The 16,822-nt window shown below is 41.4% G+C and overlaps 1 protein-coding gene across 4 annotated transcripts; it reads left to right on the plus strand.

Moving 5' to 3' along the window:
- Positions 1–826: 826 nt before the first annotated feature.
- Positions 827–16,812, plus strand: si:ch1073-335m2.2 (msx2-interacting protein). Of its 4 annotated transcripts, none has more exons than XM_029151286.3 (15): positions 827–1,047; positions 2,109–2,423; positions 5,099–5,572; positions 5,665–5,819; positions 6,125–6,325; positions 6,462–6,613; positions 6,712–6,837; positions 6,946–7,059; positions 7,141–7,254; positions 7,364–7,464; positions 7,621–14,800; positions 15,124–15,192; positions 15,283–15,477; positions 15,570–15,728; positions 15,841–16,812. In XM_029151286.3, exons 1-15 carry the CDS (start codon positions 965–967, stop codon positions 15,970–15,972), a joined length of 9,570 nt encoding a protein of 3,189 aa, XP_029007119.1. In that variant the 5' UTR covers positions 827–964; the 3' UTR covers positions 15,973–16,812. The 4 variants fall into 4 exon arrangements, with proteins under 4 accessions (XP_029007119.1, XP_029007120.1, XP_029007123.1 ...); XM_029151287.3 differs by having other exon boundaries at positions 5,102–5,572; XM_029151290.3 differs by lacking the exon at positions 827–1,047 and adding an exon at positions 4,044–4,110 and having other exon boundaries at positions 2,282–2,423.
- Positions 16,813–16,822: the final 10 nt, after the last annotated feature.

Consider the following 16,822-nt stretch of genomic DNA (forward strand, 5'->3'; position numbering starts at 1 on the left):
ACAACAAAACTGCCCTGTTTGTTCACTTGGCTCATGTAATTATTAAAAACTGAATACTGACATCAGAACTTTCACTAAACAGTGTAAAGAACAGGTGTACCAGGGCACAATAACAGATGAAGGTGCCTGTAATGTAAATGTAATTACATCTGCTTTTTATAAACTTATAAATATTGTCACTTGACCACAGGGCCACAAATGTCAACACTCAACACTATTCATATTGACATGGCTCTAAATATTCTGGTTTATTTCTAAGCTAAACGTTTTTTATGAAATCATATTTCTGTGTATTGAAACATTTACTAATGTTCAAATATATGGCGAATAACACTAGTATTAATTTTTTTGTTTAATTTCAACTTTTATATTGATGCAATCACCTCAAATGGGTTTTGTATACAGTATATACATTTATATATGTGTGTAACAATTTAAACTCCAGACGTAGGGTCTGTCAGGAAATTACTGCTGTACATGAACAACAGGTTGCTTTATAAATCTGAACCCAGGAAACAGTTGCATTTCTTTTAGCATGTCGTGTTGTAATTGTTGCTACATAGAAAAACTGTAATAAAATTAAAAATAGTGAAGTCTACTAGGAAAATACAATATGTATTAAAATGATGATATAACAAAATATTTACTCACTTTAACCATGCAGATATCAACCGTTGCTGAGTGATACTCCTCGTGCTCCTCGTCGTAGCCAACACACGCTTCAAACTGTCGAATCGATTACGTGAACGCGCAGCTCGCTCCCAACGCCGCCAAGAGCGAGTCGGTGCGCGTTCGCGTGCAGGTCTCGGGGACGCAGAAGCTAAAGCAGTACGGGCAGCGGCCACCAGGCCTACAGCGTTGACGGAATCCACCGTCGTTCATTTTGTTCAGGCGGACCTCCGACCGGCTGGGATTAGAGACGTGCGAGATCTTATGTGTGTGAAGGGGGGAAGAATAACGCACGATGGTTCGGGAAACCAGACACCTTTGGGTGGGAAACTTACCCGAACATGTACGAGAGGAAAAAATTGTGGAGCATTTTAAACGGTAGGTTACGCAAGATGGGTCCACTGTTGGCGAAACAGCGCGGGCTAGGCGAAGCTCTGCGTTAGCTGTGAAGCCTGCCGCGGATGCTAATACGGCTAACGCTAGCATTTTAAGTTTTGAAAGTCATAGTGTTTCTTTTTATGTAACCGTGCTGTATTATAATATAGTGATACTTGTGGGTGCGAAATGCAACGATTTAAATGATTTCAGTGCGCATGTGTGATATTTATGATGTTTAGCTAACTTTTGCTAACGCCAAAAGGCACGTAGCTAGGCATGCTAACCGCCGAGCTACCACCCAAGCAACCAACCATTTTGTGGGAAGACGAGACGTTTTTATGGTCAGAACGAGCCAACAGGCAGCTAACGTTAGCCGGAGAGCAGCTCGCATAACATTAGCTGCCTTGTGTTATTTTTGTCACAGGAAGCGACTGACACAAAACGTTATATCTCTGATCATCCGTGTTGTTAGGTAAAAGTCGAAATCAAGATCAAACCACCGTTAACGTTAGCATGTGACGCTTTAACGTTTCTATAATTAAGCTTGGCTAAGAAACGCGAAAGATTCCTAAATAGGCAAGGTAGAGTTAAATCGCAGATCTTGCTTCCACTGCTGAGTAAACAGAACAAATACCCTTAAGTCGTGTTTAATAAAGCCCATTGACCAGATTATAGTGGGTTAATGTCGTTTATCGTTATGTTATACGAAGTCTCTGCTCAGCTCTCCATTACCTACTCAACCACACACCAGTACAAGCGTCGGTTTTCGTTACTGGGGGCAGAGTGATGTCAACGCCACACACTTAGTGGCCTGGTGACAGCTGTGTATTTGAAAATAATGCATTTTATAGTCAAACACTGGCATGTGATGCGTGCCAGCTCCCAGAAGGTTGTCTGATTAGTGCTTTAGCAGAATCTTGATTAATAGAATCTTCAATCTTCCCAATAGTCAATAGCCAAATTTAATTTTAGCATAACCTACTTTGATCTTAACACACAAACCATTATACCCGTGTGTTTGCAGTATATGTAATTTTCTTTTTTCTTGCAATCCCCCTCAGGTACGGGCGTGTTGAGAGTGTTAAAGTTCTGCGAAAGCGAGGGTCAGAGGGTGGTGTTGCAGCCTTTGTGGATTTTGTGGATATCAAAAGTGCGCAGAAGGCTCACAATGCTGTCAACAAAATGGGAGACAGGGACCTTCGGACAGACTACAATGAGCCCGGGTCAGTCCCTAGTGCTGTTCGGGGCCTGGAAGACGGCTCTCCCTCGAGCAGTCGAGACGTTACAGGATTCTCTAGGGCAACAGTTGGTCCAGTGTTTGGCCCACCTGTGTCCCTTCACACCAGAGAGGGACGTTATGAACGGAGAATAGATGGGTAAGTGGATGCAGCCTCCGTGTGAAATCCAGGGATGTCTAGTTATTGGATAGGTTTAAAACCTAAACACACAGCAGGGGTTACTCTTGAGGGCTAGATGCCTCAAGTGGGGGTAACAAAGGTTGTCTAGGGATCGTTCCACTTTCATCATAATTGACTCGCCTTTCCCACGGGATCTAAGTAAATTAACTACTCGCTGTCATTTGGTAAGGTAACTAAAATTCAAGGTTTGACATCTGGTTTGGATATTACATCTTTAAGGAATATCCTGGTGAGTTTTGGATTTATTACATCTTGTGGAAAATTGCCTTGGAGTTACTGGATTATTTATATTTTTTCCCCAAATATTTTGCTACACATCGGATTTAACCTCCTTTTTATTCGGAATTGCTTAAAACCGGAAGTAAATCCCTAGTATGAAGGATGCACTTTTCTTTAAATTATTTCCTCGGGCAATCTAATCCTTATTTCATGGACCTTCCATCTTGGGTTGTCATTTTTTCCTTTGGGCAACAGCTGATGGTTGGAGTACTTTTATCATTTTTGTGTCCATGGATCCTGCCTATTCTGGATTTAACTTTTAAACCAGTGAATGGAAGAATTTGTTACTCATCACCAGAACCATGGAAGTAACGTGTATATATCCTAGGCAACTGCAGTCATGTAGGGATAAGATTAACTTTATATTATTCACATTTTGTGTCCCAAGTATGGAGGTTATACCAAGAAGACTGTGCAAGAACAAGGATCAACCAACCAGCTAGCACAACCAGTGTGTGGAGCTATTCATGTTTTGGACTGATGGCCATGAAGACACTGAAGACCACATAAATGGGATCTAACCTGGATCTATGCAATACGATATACCATGCTGGATGTACTGATGTGGACCCTAGAATGAATAGGTGTAGCTTTCTTTCATTTGGAATACCCAAGTGTGGATGTAGTGGTGTAGAAGTTCATTGTGGGGAACACCACTCAAAGTATATTAGACAGCTGAAAAAAAGTTTTTTCCAGTGTCTTGAAATGTTACTACAGACAGATGACACCGGTGAGTGTGTACACCTCAGCTATAGATTGTGGAATTATGCCATTTGTTCAAGACCAAGAGGATTATATGCGGTGGCCAAAGTGCCTGCAAGTCTACCACTTTTTGTCACATTTACTCTCTTAATATCAACCAGTGGAATATGTTTTTCATATTTTTATAATATAACTTATGTTAACTTTTGGGACACAAACTTTCCTCATAAGCCAAGCCAAGACGAGACATATCCAGTTGGATGTATTTTCCAAGTATGCACTGACCATATTATCATCCAGGAATGCGCTGAATTATTATTAAGTTCATTTTTTCCCCAAAATTCATATTAATTTATGTTCTTATGATTATTTTTTTATTCACACATATCCCGAAATCCATAGCGCGATCCATTTCTGTGGTTGTTTTTATTTTTTCCCTTTTCCATCCAGTGAAGAATATTAGATAGCCTCACTGTGGATTATACATCACCTATCTACTGGCTGGGCACATCAGTGTTTGAAGATAACATTTATTCAAGAGAACCGTTTTTGCCAAATTAAATCAATTGCTTTTTTCCCCATCCCCTGGTTTTTCAGTCGGGCTCTCACTTTCTGACCACCTAGATTTTATTTGGATTAGTTTTGGTAACTTCTTTTCCACAAGGTTGGTATTGCTCTGCCCTCTGCATATTTTCTTTCTCTAACCTTCTGTAGTGTTTTGTCTAATATTTTGCACTGCTTTTAGGGAAAGTTTACTTGATGCAAACAAATGAAACATTTTACAATTAGTCATCTGGCAGATTGCTTGTATTCAAATTACTTTAAAAAATTCCTTCAAAGCAAGGTACAAAACAAATAAAACGCATTTACATACACTGATGGCTATATAGACATTTGTGTATGCACGTGCCTTTTTCTATTTTACGTTCTATTATTGTTTTCCTTAAATATATCCATCAAACTCTGCATGGCATTTTACATTTTTAACCAATAATTGGATCATTTAATGACTTAAATTTGTTTAAATATCTTTTCATATACTAGCAATAGTTCATGAACAGTCATCTTTTGAAATTAGCTCCCCATTCCTGAGGAGCCTGAAATGCCTGTTTTTGCTAGTGAAATTGAAAGAAACTAAGACCAGCATTTCAGCATTGCTGGATAGAGGTTGCATTATCTCCAAAGTCTAAAATGGCTTTTTGTGTGTGTGACTGTTTATGGATTTGCATTGTAGGAAGTTGGTTGTAGGTTTTGTTCCTCCTTAAAATGTAATTTTATGTTGCTAGTGGTTATATTTGAGAAATGTCAGAAAGTTGTCCATATTTGCAGATGGTACCAGTATTTAATCGTTTGAGAGTTTATTTAGGAGAAAAAAAATGTAGTCATAGAAAGGGGGGTAGAGGGGGAATTAAAAGAAAATAATCTAATCTAACAGTGAGATTAGATTAATAATTAATACTGGCACTTCTTCTGTAGTAAGATTTTTCAATAGACTCTATCTAAAATCTTATCTGATCAGTTCTCAGCTGTGCCATGGCTGAGCGTCACTGTTGTGTATTTAGAAAATTATGACATTAAATAGTAGCTTTTCATTGTGTTTTAAATCATACAAACATGTTTTTCTTTTGTCTGCCCTTTATCTTACTTTGCAGTAGCTCTGAAAGCCGTGACCGGGGATATGATCACAGCCCATATGGACACCATGACCGCAGCGGCACTTTCGACAGACAGCGTCACTACAACGCAGATTATTACCGGGATCGTTCTCTGTTTGCTGCTGCTGGGCCAGGGACCAGTGCTATTGGGGGAAGCTTTGAGGCATCAGACCCACATTTTGAGTCCAGAATTAGAGATCCCTTCACTCTCTCCACTTCTTCACGACGTGACCTATATAGAGATGACAGAGGACGACGTGTTGACAGAACCTACCATCACCGTCGGAGCCGCTCATCTCATTCCTCACAATCCAGGCACCCTTCACCACAACGGACCATAGGACAAACACCTAAAACTCATTCCCCCAAACGAGCTCCTTTGTCACCTGGAAGAGGCCCAAGATCTCGATCCCGTAGCAGATCTTCAAGTTCAGATTCTGTCAGCAGCACCAGTAGCACAGGAAGTGGCAGGTACAATGTGTTTATTTAATACATTATTTCGAGCTTTTTGTTGTTCAAATTAGTTTCACCAGTAGCTAATTTTGGGATTTCTATGACTACAGTGATTCAAACAGCAGCTCAAGTGACGGTTCGAGGGCACGTTCGGTTCAGTCCTCAGCTACACATGCACCTCCTCAGTCATCTTTGGTACTTGATTCAGATGAACCACGCAGGAGCTTTGGAATTAAAGTTCAAAACCTACCAGTGCGCTCCACGGGTGAGTTTTTACATTTCGACCACTGCAATGTTCAAATTCTGAGACTTGTATTTAGATCACACTGGTTTCTTTAGAGAAGGTAGGTTTTGATGAAATTGGACAGAATCAGTTTACACACAAAATGATTTGGATATAAACGTGTTTAAAGTAGCTCATATATCTTAGAGAATATAGAAATTTAGTATATGGCTCCTACAGGTAAAGATTTTTGTTGTGGCTTGTACTTTGTTTGACATTGAATTACTGGAAATTGGCTTTGTATTTTATTTATTTATTTTTGTTCTAATTCATATTTCTCCTGGCAGACACAAGTTTAAAAGATGGACTGTTCCATGAATTTAAGAAACATGGGAAAGTAACCTCAGTGCAGATTCATGGAGCTTCAGAGGATCGATACGGTTTGGTATTTTTTAGACAGCAAGAGGATCAAGAGAAAGCTCTTAGTGTGTCTAAAGGAAAGTTGTTCTTTGGCATGCTTATTGAAGTCACCGCCTGGAACGGGCCTGGTGAGTTGTTACAAATATGTAGAAGAGATTTTCGTGCAGCCAGGTTAATTTCACCAGTATTTTTGCAAATCTGTGCTGATAGAAATTATGTTAATAGCAAAATTATATTGATAAATTTCTTTCTTCTCTGCCTTAGAAACTGAGAGCGAAAATGAATTCAGACCTTTGGATGGGCGAATAGATGAGTTCCACCCAAAGGCTACAAGGACACTGTTCATAGGGAACCTTGAGAAGACAACTAGTTACCAGCAACTTCTTGACATTTTTCAACGCTTTGGAGAAATTGTGGTAAGTTACTGTCTTTTGACATGTAGCTTATAAATAAATGTATGCTTTGGATTTACTTTAGATTTATTTTTTTAATTGTTGTATTTCATCTCTTTAAGGACATTGATATCAAAAAAGTAAATGGAGTTCCACAGTATGCCTTTGTGCAATATTCTGATATTGCCAGTGTCTGCAAAGCTATAAAGAAGATGGATGGAGAGTATCTGGGCAGCAACAGACTTAAGGTATTGGTGTCTGTCTGCAGATGTTTCATTTCATTTGATTCAATATATTGTTGGGGTACATGTATAAGAATGTAAGTCGGTATCATGTATGCTATCTTTTCTGTAAAGCTTGGATTTGGCAAGAGTATGCCCACGACATGTGTTTGGCTAGATGGATTGGCAAGCAACATCACAGAACAATACCTATCGCGGCATTTCTGCCGTTATGGACACGTAGTAAAGGTAACGCGTTACATTTTCGGTCAGTGCTAAAATTCTTTAGTGCAGTAGCTTTAAATTGTTTGTAATACATTCTGTTTTTAGGTTGTGTTTGATAGATTGAAGGGAATGGCCCTCATCTCGTACAACAACACAGACTTTGCTCAGGCAGCTGTAAGGGAGACCAAAGGCTGGAAGATTGGTGGAAATAAAATAAAGGTAAAATATAAATCAAATGGGCAAATTATCAAGTTATTTTAGATAATTAAATGTTGTTGCATGTGAATGTATGTATAAATATTTACATGCAAATATTTGTTTATGATAGGTGGATTTTGCAAGTCAAGAGAGTCAGATGGCATTCTACCGATCTATGCAGGCATCTGGGCAAGATATTAGAGACTTGTATGAAATTCCCCCTGAGCGACGGTAATTTTCCAGTAGTGTTATTACTTACCTGCAATACTTAGATAGTTTTATATAACTAAGGAAAATTACATTTAATAATTAAGACAGATGTTAAACATTTTCAAAATACGAAAGTAATTGTGCAACTATATTGTTTAATCTCTTTTTACTCTTTAGAGAGGATCGCAGACCTCCATACCATGAATTTACTGCAGAAAGGACTTACTATGAGAATATACGAACCCCTGGCCTTTACCCTGAGGATGCTAGAAGAGACTATGCTGCTCGCAGCAGAGATCGCTTTCCTGAACTGGAACATTACCAAGGAGATCACTTTGATCCTCGTTATCATGAAGATCCGAGAGACTATAGGGACTACAGAGACCCCTTTGAGCAAGACATACGCAAATACACATACATTCAACGAGAACGAGAAAGGGAGAGAGAGCGCTTTGAGGCTGATCGGAGCAGGTGGAGCCCTTCTCATCCAAGGCGACCTCTTACTCCAACAGTCTCACCATCACCATCTGAACGTGCACCCAGAGACTCAGAACGACGGGTTTATAGCCAGTCCTCTGAGCGAAGTGGCAGTGTGAGCTCATTGTCACCACCACACTTTGACAAATCAGAAAAGAACCTTTTGGAGCATTCATCCAAGAGTGACAAAATTGAAAAGGCCAGTCAGCCAGATCGTGTGGCAGGTGCTGAAAAACCTAAACGTCCAAAGCGAAAAGAGAAGGGTGACAAGGAAAAAACTGACAAGATTAAATCAAGGAAAGCAAAGGGTCAATCGCCATCTAACCCTGTGCCTGAAACAGACATTGAAGCTGGATTTGATAGTGGGACTGTAAGAGGAAGAGTCTCGGACCTAGATGTTCACGATAGACAAAAATGTAAGGGGGAGAGTGACTCTCTTACTGGAAACCAACTGTCAACTGCTCATCTTGACTCTGTAAAAACTGAACGATCTGAAATGAGTAAAACTGAGAATTCTGATTTGGACACAAAAAACATACTAAAGAAGCATTTGAAGTCTGATATTGGAAATGATGGAAAAGATTCAGCTGATTCAGTTCGTCTTGCCGCACGCAAAAAACGCTTTGCCGATCCTGGTGGTAGGACCAGTCGTCAAAAGAGAAGCAGACATGAGGAGGAGGATGGAAATCAATCATCTGACCTTGGTTCCAGTGCCACGTATTCAAAAGAGGTGGAAGTTGACAAAAACAAGGATTTACCACGAAAAGATTCAAGACTCAAAACAGAAAAAGGTACGACTCCAAAAGATAGTCAAGATGAACCTAAAGAAAAAAGTGAGAAAGCTGAGGGATCTCTGGATACACTTGCGTTACGACAGGCAGGATATACCTTATCCAGAAGGTTTTCACATGAGGGGCTTACAGACCAGAGTAATGCAAGAGAACAAGAGCACCATATTGCTTCCAAATTTGGTGGTCAAAATACTGACTCTGACAAAAGTGCTAAGAACAAGGAAGATCATGTTTACATTGACCTCTCTCAGAGTTACCGCAAGCAAATGGAGCAAAATAGACGTCTGCAACAACAGCAGAGGGAGTCTGACAAACCTGAAAAACCAGGAAGTCCTCAAGGAAGTGAAACGGAGGACCTGGAACATCGCAGCCTTGTGCATGAAGTTGGTAAACCACCTGAGGATGTCACAGATGATTTCCCATCTCACAAGCTAAAAAAAACAGAACAATGTGACACTGAGTCAGGTATGAAAAGAGAGCGTGTTTACAGGAGTAAAAGTGAAGATCCTGACTGGAATAACGCTTCCTCACCAGGACATCAACAGCTTTCTCACCATGTCGATGAAGACTTTGATCCTTCACAGAAAGAGTTAAACAAGAGTGATGAAAAAATTCCCCCAGATCTTGAACTCTTGTTTAAAAGGACACACAACACACAAGTTGGCAAAACAAATGCTACTTTGCTTAGTGTGGAAGAAGAGCAACACAAGAGATGGGAGAGCAGAGTAAAACAAGATTTGTTACCTAACCTTTCTAGAAATCTAACTAAAAACGTACAGAATCGCAAACATTCGGAGTTTGGCATTTGGCATGACTTGGAGCCTGGTGAGGTGCGATCAGACCCTGAAGAGGAGCGTGAACCCAAACCGCACTCTCCCATGCCCTCAACATCTATGCCTTTTTCTGATAGACCAAGAGTTGAGAGGTTTTCAGATCCCAAACAAACACATCTCGAAAGAAACAAGTTCTACTCCTTTGCACTAGACCAAACAATCACGCCTGATACAAAGGCTCTACTAGAGCGTGCCAAGTCACTCTCATCTTCCAGAGAAGATAACTGGTCATTTTTAGATTATGATTCTCACTTTGCAAGTTTCCGCAACAGAAAAGATACTGAGAAGGCTGAAGCAACACCAAGGCCTACACCTTCCTGGTACATGAAAAGGAGAAAGATTCGACCTGGATCTGAAGACAAACTTGATGACAGAAAGGAGGAGCCTAAGCCAGAGGAACAAGAACGCAGGGAACTATTTGCCTCTCGCTTCCTTCACAGCCCTGTCTTTGAGCTAGACTCGAGGCGGCTTCAACACTTGGAACGCAAACATGAAGACCCTGAGCATACACAAAACCAACAACCTGGTCAGCAAGGGACATCAGAAGGAGAGCTTGACTCCGTGCAGGTTGGTCTTTTCTATAGTCGCTTTTTGGAGCTACAGCAACAGAAAAATAAAACCCAGCAGCTGCAAGAGGCAAAAGATGATACTGTGGTTACTAATGATGACAAAATGGAATCGACACATGTTCAAGACCAAGAAACTGTTCAGTCAAGTCAAGCAAAAGAATCTGTTGTTGAACCTGAAATCAAACCGGTCAGTCCTGCTGAAGAGCCAAGTTCTGAACCAAGACTCTCTCCTATTCTTGTCACTCAAACTGCCCTCAAAGGCTCACCTCCACCAGAGGAAAAATGTGTGATCTCTAATCCATCTTCTGACAGATATTCCCCCGTCTCTCTTATAAAAGAGGTTAGTGTAGATGTACTTGTGTGTGACCTATCAACAGAGATGTCTGATTCTGAATCAACATCTGCAGCAGCATTAGAAACGTGTTATTCATCAGAAGGGAAGTCCAATATTGTTAAAGATGATTTAAATGTTACAAAACAGCCATCTCAACATGATTCCCATGATGAATTTATTACTTCAGAACCAGAGCTTGAGCCTGAAAAAATGCAACCAGAAGTGCCTCAAGTGACTAGTTCTGTGCCCCCTAGTGTTGTAGAGGAGGCGGTTGTAGTAAAGAAAGAGACCCATTCCACTTGTAAAGTGGTAGCAGAGCCACAGGCTGAGAAGAACCTTCAAGATGGTAAAATGCAGACAGCTGTTGAGGATGAAACCAACACCGAAGCATTCTCATGCCGGAAAGAACATAAAACGAAAGATATGAAAATTAAGAAAGGCAGACAATCCCCAGCTCAAGTTTCTGCCATTCCTGTCATGTCTGCATCTGAGAAACAGGCCACGCGCAAGAGTGAGCGCATTGACAGAGAGAAGCTGAAGCATGGGTCATCCCCAAGAGCTGAATCAAAATCCACAAGTAAATCTCCTATTCATGGATCAGATTCTGACGTGATGGAACCGAGCATATCAGTAGGTAGATCCCGAAGAAATGTGAAATCTGTCTACGCCACCCCAGTTAAAGATGATGCATCAGTTCGCCCTGGAAAGGAAATTACAGAGTCTCCACGCTCTGTACGAAAGCGCGGTAACGACAAAGATGCAACTCAACACAATTCTGATCAGGATCTACCTGCTCGAATGCCTGCAATTAAACGTGGACGTCCTCCCAAGAAACCCAGACAAGGTGACGATGGTTTCCCTATTAAAATGGAAAAATCCAAACTGGACAAAGACACTGATTCAAATGAATCAGAAAGTGGTGAACGAATTCCAAGAATGTCTAAAACTAAATTTTCTCACATAACAAAGAGTTCATTAAATCAGTTGTCTGGATCAACAAAGAAGGGGGAAAAAACAGAGGTAATTGAAAATGATGATTCTCTTACAGATGAAGATACTCTTGCTTTGCAAGATTCATCAAGATTACGTGTAGAAGATCAATCAGTGATAGCTGACCAAAAGAAAGAGGAAAAAGACACACCAAGCAAAGGATTTGTCAAAGATGTTCTCAATAAAAAGGCTAGCGAGGGAAAATCAAATGGGAGAGAGATGGATTCCCTAGTCCAAGAAGAGAAACCTACATTAGAGAAAGAAAGGATGGTCAGGGGAAAAGCAAAGCTGACGGGAACTCCTAAGTCTCCTGTACTCAAAGATCTTAAAATACACCTGAATGTCACAGAGGTGAAAGATCATCTTCAAGGCAATGATGAGGGTGGAAATCAGGAAGAGTCATTTAAAAAGTTCAGACCTCCTGACCATGGGGATCATATTTTAAAGTACGCAAATGCCAACAAAGGAGATTCCAACAGTGAAGAAAAGGAAAGTATTGTTTTGGAAAAAAGGGATCCCCTGGAAACACCAAAAAGCTTAATTTCACAGGAGCAGGAATTGGAACAGGCTGTGGAAAACATTGCTAAACTTACAGATCCAGCGTTTCCAACTGAACCACAGACTCCGATTGTCCCACAAGCAGAAGGTAAAAGTGATGCAGAGGAAGAAAAACCCTCTAACCCTGCAAGCGAGACAGAACTCATAGCTGCCATTGACTCGATAACTGATGAAGATTCAACAGCAACTCAAGCACCTCCAGTTAGTACAGTGATAAGTTCAGAACCAGGCATTCAAGACTTGATGCAGTCTGCTAAGGAGGATGAACCTGAAACAAATGCATCTCCTTTACAAGAGGCAAGTGGCTTTCCTACTACACCCAGAAAATGCATTAAAGGAAGACCTAAAACACCTAAGCGTGCCAAAGGCCCAAAGCAAATAAGAAAAGATTCAAAGGAAGAAGACCATTCTGTAAGTGAGGAAATTACAACTCCTGTAGAAAAAAGCACGGCTTCCGGTGTGAAGGTTGTTTCTGAGACTCTATCAGCAGGACCTACAGCTGTTATTACACCTACTAGTTGGAAGTCAGAGCCTGAGGCTTCAGTTGTCAAAGCCACAGTCTTAAATCCAGACTCCAAATCACCTTCTCCAGAACTGAGCCAACATCTTAAACCTGCTTGCCCACAGTCTAGGAGTCCAGTATATTCAAAACCTCAACAGTTTCCACCTGAGTGCATGTCCACTTCCCCATCTCCACTAGCAAGCAGGCCAAATATTAGATCTGTTCAAACAAGTCGAGTTCCTGCTTCTCCACCAGATTGGCATGTCCAGTCCAAAGATCCAAGTATTTCGTCTTCAACTGGTTTGCCCTTGTCTTCCAAGGAAAACCAGCCTTTGCCTCAAGACTCAGAAAACATGGACACTGATCGTAATAGAAGTGATGTGAGGCAGATCCTTATTAAACACAAAAATACTTCACTGCCAGGCAGCAGTTCTATTCCCAGTAATCTGCCAACTCTTCGAGAGCAGAACCTTTCTGAAGGTAGTACTTCATCAGCTGTTTTGCCAAACTTATCTGTATCACCCGACAGTAGAATAACGACTCATTCAGTCCCCCCTATTGTTCGCCCTCCAGTCTCAGTGCCTGCTCCTGAGATGAAGTCTGTTATCTCTGTTATTGCATCCACTGCAACTTCTGTCATCAGCCGGGTTTGCAACCCTCTTGACCCTGAGAACAAAGTAAATCTTAACACTGGAAATCCCTGTGTAGACATGACTCTAACTAAACCACCATACAGGCCCAGCAAAGATGATACAGGATCATATCATGGAGCATCTATTGATGAGGGTGGCAGTTCTGCGCGCTTTGTTGTTGACGGCCCTAATCTTGGTACAGGGTCTTGCCCAGGCCTGAGAGTAAATACTTCTGAAGGAGTGGTGTTACTAAGCCACTCGGGCCAAAAGACAGAGGGTCCCCAGCGAATCAGCGCTAAAATAAGTCAGATACCACAAGCAACAGCAGGTGACATGGAATCTCAGCAGTTGGTATCTATGCCCCAGATAAAACAGGAAATGTATGTTCATTCCCAGTCAGGGCTGCCAAAGGGAACTTCATTACAGACTGATCACGGCCATCCTGGAAAGACACAAACAGTGTTGTCATCAGTTAAGCAAGAAAGTACTGGGCTCGAAAAGATGGATTCTTCATACCAGTCTGGACCTCAAGGAGTAGTGAAACGTCTCCCACAAGGCTGCCAGCAAGTAATGAGTTACTCTCCAGACTTTATGTCAATAAAACATCCAAAGAAAATTGACAGTGCTGATTCTCACAGTACAGATGGAACTAAGCCACCGTGGACTTCTGCACTAAGCCCTCATTTGCCATCTCCACCAGGCAATCATGTGGGGTTTGTCTCAGCTGGAGATAGAGCGCCTTCACATCTCAGTGCGGTGAAACAGGAACCTCGGTCCCCACGCAAATCAGGGCATCCACACACTTCGTTTACTAAAGTGCCCTCACCAATAGGCTCTTCATCTCCCAAGGGCATACCAGTAATGTTATCTACTGGCATTCCTGCCATGCAACAGTTTATTACTAGTGTGCATCATGCAGAGCAGTCTGTTATCATGCCACCCCACAGTGTACCCGGAGGTTTGGGTCGAATGTCTCCTCATTGTGTTACCCAATCAATTCCAGTGGGGCATCTTGTTCAAGGAGATGTTCGGGTAAATACTCCACCTCTGTCTGTGATGAGCTATGGGATGCACAGTGAGTCACTTTCCTCTCCCTGGTCGGGTGCCATTCCGCCCCAGCCCACATCACCCCAGGCTGTTGCCAGAGACAAGGTTCTGAAGGTTAATCCTGGTTCTTTGAGGAGTCACGACGAACAAGAAGAAGCCAGGCATTTCCATATGGCTGCAAGACCATCAACTGCACAGTTAAAACCAGAGGCATTGCAGACAGATCCTCGCGGTACCATGCGCAGCAACGTGCCGTTGGAAACGTACATATCTCAGAGAGACATGCGCGTGCTCATACACCAACAAGGAGATCGTTCAGGAGCAGACCCCCATTCTGGACACATTCAAGAGACTCTTCCTGCTTCTTCGACACCATCCAACCTACCTTTGTCCTTGTCTCCGCGAACGCATGTTTTGCCTAAAGCTGTGGCTGAGAAAGATATTACAAAGCCATTAGAGGTGAAGAGGTCTCCTCAGAGAGTTCAGATAATTCCTCCAGGACCTAGCAGCTCATTCCCAGAGTACACAGGGGTGTACTCCAACCCAAGAAGCATCCATTCGCAAATACCCGAGTCGTCTTCTGGTGGAATTAACCAGGCTCCACCTAACGTTACACAGACTATGGTGAGTACACTTGACTGAACTTAATGGAATCTCTGATTTACAATCCAGTTTTAAAAGTTTATGACAAAGAAATTGTAATAAAAAGGGGTTTGTTCACTCATTCACTTATTGAAGGTTTGTTATAGCTTCATTGATAAAATTAAATAGTAAAAGAAGTTGCGTTAGCGAAACTGAACAATCTAATGGTCTGTGAAGGTAATTTCAGGACTGTTGTATAAGGCAGCGTTTTATCTTTGTATTAAAGACATAATTAAAAGCATGTTTGTAAATGTGTGTTGATGTCATGTTATAGAGAATGCTCATGTATTTCACGACTCTCTTAGGGTGCAGACCTTCAACCAAAACCAGACAGCAAGACAACACAACCTGTTAATATGGTCCAGTTGCTCAAAGTAAGACACAACCATTCATTTCGACCATTCTGCTGTAACCTTTCGGCTTTTGTTTGACAAAGTGTGTGTTGTGTCCCCTTTTTTAAACAGAAATATCCTATTGTGTGGCAAGGCCTGCTAGCACTAAAGAATGACACAGCTGCAGTCCAGTTGCATTTTGTTTGTGGCAACAAAGCATTGGCCCATCGATCACTGCCCTTGCAGGACGGAGGTGCATTGCTTAGGATTGTCCAGAGAATGAGACTAGAAGCTTCACAATTGGAGAGTGTGGCCAGAAGAATGACGGTATGTCTCCTGTCTGTCTCTCACTAAATAAGTCTGTTATAGAAATTAAATTGAGGTTAACACCAATTACTTCCCCCCCCTTCTCTCTCCAGGGTGACAGTGACTATTGTCTTCTCCTTGCTCTACCATGTGGACGAGATCAAGATGATGTCCTCAACCAAACACAAGCTCTAAAAGCGGCTTTCATCAATTACTTGCAGACAAAATTGGCTGCTGGTATCATCAATATTCCAAACCCAGGTTCCAATCAGGTGAGACAGAATTGTTGATTCCTTTCCTTTAATCTGAGTGAATGCAACCTCTAATGAATATTGTTAAATTATAAATGTATTTATCTATATATATATCTTTTTTTTGTTCCAGCCTGCCTACGTACTGCAGATTTTCCCACCATGCGAATTTTCAGAGAGCCACTTGTCGCAGCTCGCCCCCGACCTTCTTAACAGGATCTCCAGCATCTCACCACACCTCATGATTGTCATCACCTCTGTGTAAACCTTTTTACTGCTGGAAACACTCATCAATTGATGTTCTCACTGATGAAGAAACCAGAGGAATATCAAGTGTTTCCTGAATACAGTGGGAATGTGTAGGACATGGCCTCCAACAACACTCCCCCACACATCAACCCTTTTTTATTTTGTCAATCCTGTCTGGTATTTTTGTCCTTCTCAGAAGAACTCAGGGATGGACCGAACCAGTATCAGTCTTATTTGACCATTTCTCTGCTGTATTTTTATTTATTGGAATTTTATTTTTTAACGTTCAGAGAGACTCTGAAGGAGAAAACAGGATGAATGGCTAACTGGGTGGCCTTTTTTCTGTTGATTGATTGTCATATTCATTTCTTCAAGAGGATCATAGACGCTAAAAAGACTATTTAACATGTAATTTGAAATAACTGTACAGATCTCCTCGCCCTGGCTTTCTTTAGAAGAGGAACCATTTGTAAAGCTATGGAGACCCTGTAGAGGACCACATTTGTTTTAACCGTTCCTTTGTTCCACCAGCTCTGCTTATTTTCTCACTACTGAAGCAGTACCTGTGGCACCTGGCGCCTGCCTATTCATTGAACAAGCTACAGTATGAGAGTTTTTGAATATAGGACTTTGTAAATATTTTAAATATTTAAAATCTGACTGTGGAACTTGGAGAATATGACCGATGCTTCAGCTCTTGTACGTACCAGAACGAGAGTGGATTTAGATGGATATCCTTGATTTTTTGGATGTAAATACTTGTAACACAAGAAGATTGGCAAACTCCCACGTGGAGTCTGCTGATGGCACTTCATATTTTGTAACTCAAATAAAACAAATTCCATAAAATGTTTAATATTTAATAA

The sequence above is a fragment of the Betta splendens genome, chromosome 5 (assembly GCF_900634795.4).
Source record: "Betta splendens chromosome 5, fBetSpl5.4, whole genome shotgun sequence".
NCBI classification, from domain to species: domain Eukaryota; kingdom Metazoa; phylum Chordata; class Actinopteri; order Anabantiformes; family Osphronemidae; genus Betta; species Betta splendens.

Excerpts from the sequence above, each read along its gene's own strand:
- si:ch1073-335m2.2 (XM_029151286.3), top strand. The coding sequence starts at position 965 with ATGGTTCGGGAAACCAGACACCTTTGGGTGGGAAACTTACCCGAACAT. Across the intron at positions 6,614-6,711 it reads AACGCTTTGGAGAAATTGTG|GACATTGATATCAAAAAAGT; the intron begins GTAAGTTACTGT and ends CATCTCTTTAAG. Across the intron at positions 15,729-15,840 it reads CAAACCCAGGTTCCAATCAG|CCTGCCTACGTACTGCAGAT; the intron begins GTGAGACAGAAT and ends TTTTTGTTCCAG.